The 11,144-nt window shown below is 57.9% G+C and overlaps 1 protein-coding gene across 2 annotated transcripts; it reads right to left on the bottom strand.

Moving 5' to 3' along the window:
* Positions 1-2,123: 2,123 nt before the first annotated feature.
* On the bottom strand, positions 2,124-8,287 carry CHPF (chondroitin polymerizing factor). 2 transcript variants are annotated; one of them, XM_042041028.1, is made up of 4 exons: positions 7,905-8,287; positions 6,160-6,724; positions 5,793-5,975; positions 2,124-5,366 (listed from the first exon to the last, which is right to left on the bottom strand). In XM_042041028.1, the coding sequence occupies exons 1-4, from the start codon at positions 8,207-8,209 to the stop codon at positions 4,104-4,106; spliced, it is 2,316 nt and encodes a 771-aa protein (XP_041896962.1). In that variant the 5' UTR covers positions 8,210-8,287; the 3' UTR covers positions 2,124-4,103. The 2 variants fall into 2 exon arrangements, with proteins under 2 accessions (XP_041896962.1, XP_041896963.1); XM_042041029.1 differs by lacking the exon at positions 7,905-8,287 and adding an exon at positions 6,811-7,313.
* Positions 8,288-11,144: the final 2,857 nt, after the last annotated feature.

The following is an 11,144-nucleotide window of genomic DNA, read 5'->3' on the forward strand; positions in this document are numbered from 1 at the left end:
GGTGACAACCCCAGAAGACACAGCTCCTGTGGTGTCAGTCCCAGGGAGTAGGCACCAGGATGGAGAAGGCAGTGAGGATCTCTTCTGTCTATGGGGTAGGCATCTCCTGTGGGCACTTTCCAACGTGCCTCCACTGCCATGAACAATAATTACAGCTGTTCCCATAGAAAAGCTGCATTTCAAATAAAACCAAACCATCCAGCTTAGGAGCAGAGGGTTTGGAAATAAGCCCCGAAATGCAATGGGACATGTGGTCTCACTGCTGTCACTTCCTCCCCAAGCATCTCCTGCCTGGAGAGGCTGACGGTGACAGGCAACACCTGGAGAAAGGAGTGACTCTCAGCATGTCTGTATGATGTGCAAATGCCAGGCTCACTGCTTTGCTCTTAGATCATTTTGCCCATGACGCCCTTGCTGGAAAAATGGACTGGTGGTGCCAATCAGTCAGGCCAGGCAAGGGACACCTGGCACCCACTTTCCAGCACTCAGCCCCTGACAGCAGGCAAGCACACTGGAAAAACCAAGGAGACAATTAAAATCTAAGTCCAAGCAAGCTGCCTGCCTCTTCCCCCAGTGCCAGAGCTTCAGGGTCTTGCATTCTGCCAATGCTGGGGTGGTGTGGCCCCAGAGGGGACATCCCTGGGCATAGCCAGATATGTTGACACCTCATGGAAGGAAACCCCTGAAGGCAGGCACACACTGACAGCAGCTCTGCCTGCACCTACTGCACCTGCTTTCCTTCTTCATTGAAATTCTCTGATTTCCCTGAGCTTGGCCAGAGAAAACCCCAACCAAAGCCTCTCACGCCCTTCAGAGGGGCACAGAAGTATGTTGGGCATCCAAGGCACTGGATGCAGGCACACCCTGGCACCTTCCTGTCTGCTCCTCCTCAAGCAGAGCAGCTTCTTCTGCCATCACTTAGAGAGACGAGGAAATGTTTGCTGGAGTTGGGTCCTGGCCTGTGGTTGGTAGAGCTGCTCCTGCAGGACCGGCAGTGAGGCACCACTGGCCCCTTCCCAATGAAAGCACAAGGAAGAAAAGGCATTGCACTTCCCCTTGCCCTCCAGCCCTTTCCTGGCATGGCTGTAATTCCCATATCCTCCCAAAGGTCAGCCATCAAACTGATTAATATTGCTGGGGCTGAAGTAGCTTTGCCGTGGAGTTTAGCACAGCCTGAAGTGACCCAAGCAGGGCTAGAGAAGCAGGTTTAGCCTTCCCTGCTCACAGGCTCACTGTTGTGTTTGCAGACACAGGAAAACAAACCAGGGTGGGGGGAGAACAGCAGTAGCTTGTGTTTTCGCCAGTTTGAGTCCCTTTCCTTGCCGCAGTGCAGAAATGAGAGGGGACGCATGAGGGGAGACAGGGGCCCACTGCATTCAGACATTCCCTCTTGTGCTTCAGAGTGCTCTGAACCACCCCTTCACCCTCTCTTTGGAAAAACTTGCCAAGAGGAAGTTGCTCTGCCTCTCTTGATGGCTGTGGTGAGCCAGTAACACTTAGAAAATTTCTGCAAGGGAAGCAGAAGTCTACAAGGCAGGAGATGAGTTTTCTCCTGCCTCGTTGGTAAAATTGACCTTTCACTGCCCTGCCTCCACAACTGGAGAAGCGCCAAAATGCACAACGTACCGGTCAAACCTGAAGAGGGATCCCAGAATGTCTCTGTTTGCTCAGCCGCCCACATCAGTACCCAGGGCTGCTCCTCCCACCCCTTTCAAAGGTGTCACTGTCCCGGTCTGGCACCCTGCCTGCACCTGCCAGCCCTACGAGGGCAGGAGAAGGGCAGAGCACAGCTGTGCCCATGTCCCCATTGTCACAGGTCTCTGCATCCTTCTTTGGGGTTTCATCATGTTTTAATGCTGCACATAACCTGGAAAACACTAGAACAGTTTCAAACCCTGCCAGCTCCCTTGAAGTAACAACTGTGGTGGGAGTGCCACAAGCACTGTCATTTCCTCATACATGTGTCAGAGCAGGGAGGCTCTGCTGGTATTGATAGTGCAGAGCGTTAAGTATGCAAATACCTCTAACTCGGTCTGGGCAAACAGTAGTGAGGCAAGAGCAACTTTATCTAGACAGTCTCATTATAATTAAATGACAATTCTGGGTTTCTTTTCACAGCCAACTTGATTTAAAGCCACTTTATTACCATTTGGATACTCTTGTAATGCTTAATCACATCTTAGGACTTGGTCTGCTTTTCAGAGGATAAATGTATCTGTAACACACCTGCATCTGCCTCCCTCCCTCTGTCCCAGTTTTCCACTTAAAGGGAATTAAGGATGTGCTCAGGGAAGATCAAAAATAGAAATACTCAGTACAAGCTAACAGTTACTCTCTGAAATAAAATTATATTTAAACATATACACTCCAACACCATGGCTACAGAGACTAGAGCAGGAAGAGATGAATGAGGTATCTTTGGAAAAGGCATACCACACAGCCCAGGGGCTCTCCATGAGCTTTGCTGAGCACTAGCAGCCTTGGTAAGTAATAGCAAGTAGGTTCAGTTAATTTTCTTGGGGGTGTCTCTTTGATACATGTACTTCATGAAGCAGTAAAACACGATGGGTAAAGGACTGGTGGGAAGAGCACATGGAGTCATGAAAATCATGCCTGGAGCAGGCAGCATGGGCAGGGAACAGTCCCCACACCTCATAATGCAAATAGGAGCTGTAGGTGATGAAAACAGTCCAGGACAGGACTACAGTGCTCTGCCCAACTCAGAACTGGAAAACACAAGTGCTGAGAAGCCCTGAGATATAAAACAGCCCAAAAAAGGGTGAAAGCAATGCAGAGAGGGCAGATCCAGCACTAGCAATCCAACACAGGGCTCAGGTCCAGTGTCTGGCCTGGGAGTTTCCTTCAGAGCTGATCCCAGATCCTGGAGGGCAGAGTTCAGCTCACTTGAGCAGCTTACTCAGGTAAAGGATGTTGCAGGTGCTTGGGGAAAGAAGCATCTCTGTAAGGAATCTGTCCTGCCAGCTGCAGACAGAATTTATACAAGCAGCCAGCACCTACCACCACACAGACCCCCAGCAGAACACCCACAGGTGCCTCATGAAAGAATCAGCCGGACCCACCGCTACATCTCTCCATTTTATTAGTGTAAATGCACCCCATCCCCCTCGGTCCCCCCCCCCATTAAATACAAAGCAGGAGCAGAGAGCGGCTCCTCAGTCGCTTTCTCCTTAGGAGATGCACAGCCAAACCCTCTGCCATGCCCATCAGTGTCGGGCACAATATCCCTCGACCCTGAGGGCAGCCCCACAGTGGGGAAGGATCCCACCTCTGTCAGGAGGCTCTCGTCTGAGGGCTGTGACCTCCGACATCCTATCAATACTGCGAAGGCCGAAATGGCCTGGGTCATGGTTCCCATGGGGAGCAGCTCACGGTACGTGAAATCAGCAGGATTCCCTCTGGCACTCCCTACACCCACCAGCCCCAGGGGCCAAGTTCCTCACACCCCAACCAGCCAGGAGCACTCCAGCTCATTGCCAAGTGGCAAAACCCCAAAACCAACATCCTTATTGCTCTTTTGGGATGGGATGTATCCCATTCCACTGTCCAAGCTTGTGGCAGGTACAGGGACATGTCCCTCCCTGTAAACCAGGCCAATGCTCCAAAGGAGCGAGGGGCACAGTCCTGTCCCAGGACAGTGGGGGAACTATGAGGGATCACTCCAGGCCCTGTGGCAGTCACGGCCCTGCAGCAGGGGGACTTTGGGCTCTACATTCCCCCAGCTGAGGGGGAACAGCAAGAGAGGGCAGCCCATCTCCCCAGTGCTCAGCAGCAGGGCCAGGACAGAGGGATGGGACCAGCAGCCAGCAGCTCTGGATGAGGAGCCAGGCATTCCAGCCTGCAGCTCAGTGACTCTGATCCCATCTTGCTGTGGGGTCTGCACAGCCGTGGCCACTTGAGAAAGACCCAGGCACCCTGGGCTGGCAGACCCCGGCCTGGGCAGTCCCAGTGGGGCAAGTCACAGGCTCGGACACCAGCAATCCCCCTGCAGCCGCTGGAGAAGGAAGACAGATTTGGGCAGCAGAAGAAGTGGAGTGGGCGGGCAGGCATGGCATGGCAGGGCCAGGCCCTCCAGGATCCAGGGTTCAGGTGCTGTTCCCCTGCTCCTGCTCAAAAAGGACCATGGCCAGCTGGGAGCGAGAGCCTATGCCCTCCAGGCTGCTCTGTACACAGCGGTGGTAGATGTCCTCACTGAGCCGAGGGTTGCAGGCCTGGTGCCGGTAGCGCTGCAGCAGGGCAGGCTCCACTGCCCGGAAGACATGGAGGTTGGAGTACTTGATGAACATGTCGTAGATGTCCAGGGTCTCCAGGATGTCCTCATTCTCCTGCACGTCCCCCGCCATGCGGGTGCGTGCTGCCATGTAGTCAGCGTTGTAGAAGCAGGCTTCATGGAAGACATCACGGTCAAAGCGCCCCATGTCCCGCAGCAGGTCCAGCGTGGTGGGTGGCACCTGGTTGTGGTAAGCAATGGCTGGGTTGTAGCCCTGGAAGTGGATGGGGAAGAAAACCTGCCAGTTGTTTATGGTGTTCATCCGGCAGCGGTTCAGGAAGTCAATGGTGACCTCTGTCCCCACGCCAGCCACAAAGAAAAGTGTGTCCACGGGATGCTTCTTGGAGATAATGTCCATGACCTTGATTTGGGAGGGTGCATCTGTCTTAACACTGATCCAGGGGATCTTTATGTCCACATACTTGCGCTCATACTCGGTGATCTGGGACTTCACAGAGGCGAAGATGTCATTCTGGGTGACCTGCTGGGCCTCAAAGGGGTCATAGATGAAGAGGAAGGTGAGCACTGCATTCTCACTGCTCTCAAAAGCGGCTGCCGCGTAAGTCTCCAAAAAGCGGGCAGCGTAGTCCCGGTCGTGGGCCGTCAGCGGCAGGATGACATTGATGCGACTGGCCTCCGTCACGTAGGGCATGGGGATGATCTCCACCTCGCTGAGGGGCCGTACCAGGTGCACTCGCTTAGTGACGGAGTGGCTGTGCCCCTTCTGGGTGACCACCTCCACCTGAAGGTCCAGCGTGTACTCCATGCCACGTGTGGGGTCGAAGCGCCGGTATCCGTTCACCAGCTGCTGCTTGCGGACATGGAGCACTGGCTGGTACTTGCGGTTCAGCTCCTCCATGGCCGTGGCCACCACATCGGCCACGTCCGCCAGATCCACACCATGCAGCTCACACTTGGGGGAGCCATCCACACAGGCATAGACCTGCTCTTCTGTGAAGTAGTCCCAGCGTAGCACCTCAAAGCGGGTTTTGGGCTGGAATGGGGGTGGGATGCCAATGGGCCATGTGGCAACATGATCCCCATCAGCAGACAGGCTGCTGGCATTCTGGATCTCCATCTGCGAGACAAGAGATGGAGGAGTGAGAGCCAAGGCAGGCACAAGTAGATCTTCCAGCTCTGGCAGCACTCAGGCTGACTTCTGATACTCAGAGATCAGCCAGAGCTGGCTCAAAGAGCAGTGCCAGAACAACTCTATCCTCAACCTGACTCCTGTCCAGCACCTCAGGTTTTCTCCCCCACCCTATGTAGCCTTTGTGACAGATATCTGCACTCTTCTGGCTTCATCACCCTGAACCACCACATCACGTCCAGGACCCATCTAGGTCCAAAGCTGCTTTCCAGACAGCACCACTGCCTCTGCAGCCACATGAGCTCAGCTGATCCTGTCCAACAGAAGGATCAGGTGAGACACCCACAGAGAAACTAGAAAGCCCACGGGGATGACAAATGGAATTAAGGCCCTCCCAGCCAAGCCAGGTCTCACCTGGAGCTGCTGGATCTCCTGATAGGTTCTCTCAAGCTCCACCTGTGCGAAGTACTTGTGCAGCCGGTACATCTGGAGGGGATCCAGCACAGGGTGGACAGTGTAGGCGCTCTGGAAACGGAGGTCGGTCTCCCGTTCAGGGTCTGCGTTCTTCCCCAGCTCAAAATAGTGGTAATGCAGACCCTGTGCCAGCCAGGAGAGATAGGTCACAGCCAGCCCCAACCTGTACTCCCACACCACCAGATGCCAGCACAGCAAGCTCAAAGGATGTCAGGGTGCAACAGCTAGTCCTCCCAGGACCTGGGAGCCCAAAGGGAGGAGGGAAAACACTGGGCCAGGATCCAGCCATCTCTTCTGCAGAACCTACCTCATGTTCCTCAGCACAGTTGACACCTGTGTAGTCAATGATGCAGCGGCCCAGCCACTCATCGGGCCGGGCACTGAGGATGTCATTGCGGCAGCTCTCCAGGTGCTGCTGCAGGAGCAGGAGGAGGCTGCGGGACAGCAAGTAGCCAAACCCTCCATAGCAGTAACGTCCCTCAGTGTCCCCACCGATGAACTCTTCAGGACGACCCAGGTAGAGGTGGGTGTCAATGCTGAGGTGGGCAACCAGGCGGCTGATGCGGTGCGCCTCTGTGTAGGTATCATCCTGCACCAGGAAGAACCAGTCGAAATCATTCACGTAGTGGTCCAGAAGGTACCTGACGGTCTGGTACATGTTCCAGATGGGCCGCTCATCACTGTGCGTCACCACCGTCATGCCATGGGGCACCTTGCGGCCCCGCGTGCCTGTGAAGTACACCAGGCGCTCCAGGCGGTGGGCCAGCGTGCGGTTGACAGCCACCCCCAGTGTGTTCAGCGTGCTCTTGGAGGTCAGCACACCCACAAAGAGTCGCTGCCGCATCCCCAGCTCTGTGCTGATGTACCGGGTCCTGCAAGAAGATGACAACATATGGCCCCTAGGGCACTGCAACCCACCCCAGCCTGCACCCTCCCCGTCGTAACCAATGGCACCAACCTCGGTTCCTCTGCAGGAACTGCTCCCAGGCTTCAGCCAGGCACACAAGACATCACCCCAGTGTCACCAGCTGCTACTACGCCTGTGTCAGAGGCACTGCAGAGCACTTTGCTGAGGTCCCCCGTCATCTTGAGACCAAGGGGGACCCTACCTTCCCATGAGCTGGGCAGTCCAGCTCAAAACAGATGCTCTCAAAAGGCTGAGCACAGCTAAAAGCAGGAAACAGGGCTGCACAACCCAGCTCTAGCAGGGACATGACCCACCAGATACTCCAACCACGAGGTTAGCCCCAGCCCCACCCAGGTGCTGAACTGGGAAGCACCTTCCTGCCACCCCTGCCAGGCATACTGCTCTACAGCAGGCAGGCCGGAGAGCCCGTGCTGACCTCCCTGGGGATGTCAGGCCCCACACAGGTTGCTGAAGCCAGCAAGGAGCTGGTTGTGTCCCCCTCCCCACCACGGCCTCCTGCTGTTGCACTCACAATGACTTTCAGGTTTAATTCTCCCAGTCTGGCGCAGTAGCAGGAAGCGACCTCCCCATCACGTCCCCCAACCGCCGCCTGGTACACAGTGGCCCCATTCAGCCCCCTTCATCCACCCACCACCTCGCCAGGACAAGGAGGCCCTTTCACTGCCTGTTCCCTGTCATCCAGGGGACGCTGGGACGGGGCTGCAGCCGACTCCGACTCCGGAGCAGGCTGGCGTTTACAGCACTGGGTGGGGACATGCCACTACGGGAGGGGTCCCTGCTCGGACAAGAGGGGACCGTAGCAGGGTGCCCGGCAGCACGTGCTGCAGAGCGGGCAGCAGCATGGGCAGGAGGCTCTTCCGCTGCAGGCTGCAGGTAAAGTGGGGCACAAGGGAGGAAAGGAAGCAGCTGGGAAAGGCACTCGCAGTGAGGAAAAACCCGTCTGCAGCCCTAGGTGGCTGAAGGGAGGGCAAAGCACACCGCTGGGCCTTCTGTCACGCCCCCCTCCCTGTAAAGTCCCCCAGCCCCGGCACGGCAGGCACCTGAAGCTCGCCCGCAGCTACCCCCAGATAAACCCGGGCAAGCGGCGGCCCAACTCCCCCAGCCCAGCCCGGCCCCCCCCGCACCTGACGGCCTTCTTGGCGGCCCTGCCGGGGCTGGGCGGGCGGTAGGGCACGACGCGGGGCTCCCAGTTGTCAGCGCCCAGCGCGGCGAGCACGGCGTTGGGCCTGCGCGCCGCGTTGCCGTTGGCGGGGCCGGGGGGTGGCGCGGGGCCGCCGTCGGGGAGCGGGCGGGTGGCGGGGCGCGGCGGCGGCCCGCAGGGCTCCTCCACCCAAGTGACGCTGAGCAGGCTGAGAGTGAAGCCCAGCGAGACGCCGATGGCGACGGGCCCAGCGGGCCGCAGCACCGACAACACCAGCGACAGCCGCATGGCCGGGACAGGACCGCGACCGGGGGCGCCTCCGGCTGCCGCTGCCGCTGGCGGCGCCGCCGTCCGACGTGTCACCCGCGGGCCCTGCCCTGCCGCGCGTCACCCGCTCCGGCCAATGGCCCGCGCTGCCACAGACGCGTCACGGGGCGGGGCGGCCAACGGGGCGGGGCAGGCGTGAGGGCGGGGCCGGGTTGCCGGGAGACCGCGCGGCCGGGAGTGCCCGCACCCCGCGGGACAGCGGCGGGGTCGGGCCGGGCAGAGCCGGGCGCGGCGCGGCGGGGCTGCCCCGTGCCCTGAACCCCGCGCCGTGAGCGCCGCGGCGCTGCGGGATGGCAGGGCAGCGCCTCAGGCTCCGGCTGCCGGCTCACAGAGCGGAAAGCGCATCCGCAGGGGACCGGCACCTGAGACGGCTTTAGGGCGCATTTTCCCGGCCCTTTGTGCCCGGGACACAGGGACTACCGCGGGGCCGTGTGTCCCCTCCGCGGGACAGCCCAAACCACGGCGCTGGTGAATTCATGGTGGGCTTGAACCGCCACGTTCCCCAAACCGCTGCCCCAGGGTCAACCCCTCGGTGGGTGGTGGCTGAACTCTACCTGGAAGTCCCCAGGAGGTGACCAGTGGTCGGGGGAAGAGTGGGGTCTGAGTGTCTGAGGTCAGAGCAGCACGGTGTGGGCTGCGGGCTGCAGGAGGCAGCTGATCACGCCGGGTGCCTGCGGAGCAGGCATTCCAGGAGAGCAAACGGCGGCTGGAAGACCTTTGGATTCTCAGCAGCAAACCATCCCGGGGCTGGATGAGGGCAGGCAGACAGCAGGAGATCCCAGCAGCAAGGACCCTTATCATGTGTTTCAAACGGGAGCAAAGGGAGCTCCTCCAGCTGGGGTCGGGTCACCATCCCACTCTGAGCTGTCTTGCAGCACAGATCCACCGGGCCGCCAGAAAGAGCCCCCCGGGCAGACAGAGCGGGAGGAACTGTATCAGGGCAGAGTTCACTGCACAAACGGAGCTTTCACCACAGGAATGATCCAACCCAGAAGCTGCAAGGCAAGCAGCCCTACATGGCTGCTCAGTGCCAGGCATTACTGAATAAGGACAAGAAGGAGGACCTGGCCTTTCCTCCTATTCCCAGCCCATGGTTTTGCTTCCAGCAGCCTTGCAGCCATTGGGACTCTCAAGTACCTCTGGATTTACTCTGGGTGGGGAGTCCATTCCACCCTCCCCATGAAACACAGCCCACTTGTCCTGGGGAGCACCAGCAGCCACATAGCACTGCAGGGCACTGAGGGCATGTGGGGGCCTGCTCAGCTCCAGGATCTCTTTCATTTTCTGAAACAAAGCAGCCTGTTTTCGTCGGAAAGCGGTTGGCAGCATCCCACCCCCCTGAGATACTAGACCATCATCCAAGCTCGGCTGCTTTTCATAGGCCTTTTTACTCTTGAATAGACCAAGACAAGCAATAGGCAAAAGCAGTCACGTGGATGACAGTTTAATGAAGAACATATAAAAACTAGAAACAGACAGAATGTGATGGGATGAGGAGATAACAGAAGGAAAAAGATGAAAAGCCAAGAAAGGAACAGAGATCTTTCATGCACAGAGGTCAAAAAACAGCCAAGATCATAGAAAAATCCAAAGTATCCTGTTTTCTGTACACAGCATTAGAAATAGATGTATTTGATTTCCTTTATGGGTTGGAATATTTAAGTTTAGCCACCTTATACAAACCCAGATCATTTTACATGAGTGATAAGAGAGGTTTCATTCTGAAATGACCCTGTTGATCTGAACTTATATTTAGATAGACGTGCAGATCAGAGAAAGTAATGAAGTTTCCAGCCTCAGCTCAGGAAACACGCATGGGAAGCTGAGGGCAGAGCACACACCTCCCCAGGGCTTGCCTGGCAGTGGCTGAGCCCAGGGCCCCTGTGCCTGGTGGCCTTGGAAGATTCTGTGGGGAAGCAGCAGGAAGGCAGCAGTGCCGTTCCTCCAGCAGCCCCTTCTCAGCCCCCCGCCAGCTGCAGCTCCCGCCTTTGTCTCCCCAGTGTTGGCATGGGGCTAGGAAGGGGCTGCCAGGGGGAACGGCAGCTGCTGCCAAGAGTCTTCTCTGTGCCAGGATTTCCCGGGGGTCCCTAGGCGCCTACAGCCAGGAGGTGCCAGCTCCAGAGAGCTCTGCCTCTGCAGATCACCGTGTCCCCCCGGCTGCATGCCATGGCTGTAGCTCTCATCTGCTCGTGGGGAACAGGTGGGCAGCTGCTCTAGATGCCCCTGACATGTGCATTTGCCCCCTCTGAACGCAGGCACTGCAGTCCCCGTGGCCCTGGCACAGCCCCTTGTACGCTGCACTGTCAGGTCCCGTCTGACACAAGATTATCCTGCAGTTCTCACATCCACACCCTTGCACCCTGTACCGCTCTGTCCCTGCACACCATGCCGAGGGGCTTGCAGCCCTCGCAGCCGCTGCACGCCAAGCACATGGCACACATGGTCTGGCCCGGGGTGTGCTGCGCCACGCTGCACACACGGCCTCGGGCTGAGTCCCCGGCATATGCCATGTCACAGGGCATGGCACCCCGGTGCACACCCCAATGCACCCACCAATTCACAACTCAGTGCACACCTGAACGTGCCCCCAATTTACACCCCGCATTACACCCCAGTGTACACCCCAATGCGCACCCGAGTGCACTCCGATTTACACCCCCACTTACACCCCGCTTTACACCCGAGTGCACCCCCGCTTTACACCCCACTTTACACCCGAGTGCACCCCCACTTTACACCCCGTTTTACACCCGAGTGCACCCCCACTTTACACCCCACTTTACACCCGAGTGCACCCCCGCTTTACACCCCACTTTACACCCGAGTGCACCCCCACTTTACACCCCACCTTACACCCGAGTGCACCCCCGCTTTACACCCCACTTTACACCCGAGT

Source organism: Corvus kubaryi, unplaced genomic scaffold (genome assembly GCF_017639235.1).
Source record: "Corvus kubaryi isolate FWS band 111438036 unplaced genomic scaffold, C.kubaryi_AGA036_p1.0 37396, whole genome shotgun sequence".
Lineage (NCBI taxonomy): Eukaryota > Metazoa > Chordata > Aves > Passeriformes > Corvidae > Corvus > Corvus kubaryi.

Bases quoted from the DNA above. Each gene is read 5' to 3' on its own strand.
- CHPF (XM_042041028.1), bottom strand. From the start codon at position 8,209: ATGCGGCTGTCGCTGGTGTTGTCGGTGCTGCGGCCCGCTGGGCCCGTC. The intron at 6,725-7,904 runs GTGCGGGGGGGG...ATCTTCTTGCAG, and splicing joins GCCGCCAAGAAGGCCGTCAG to GACCCGGTACATCAGCACAG. The intron at 5,367-5,792 runs GTGAGACCTGGC...CTTGTCTCGCAG, and splicing joins AGGAGATCCAGCAGCTCCAG to ATGGAGATCCAGAATGCCAG.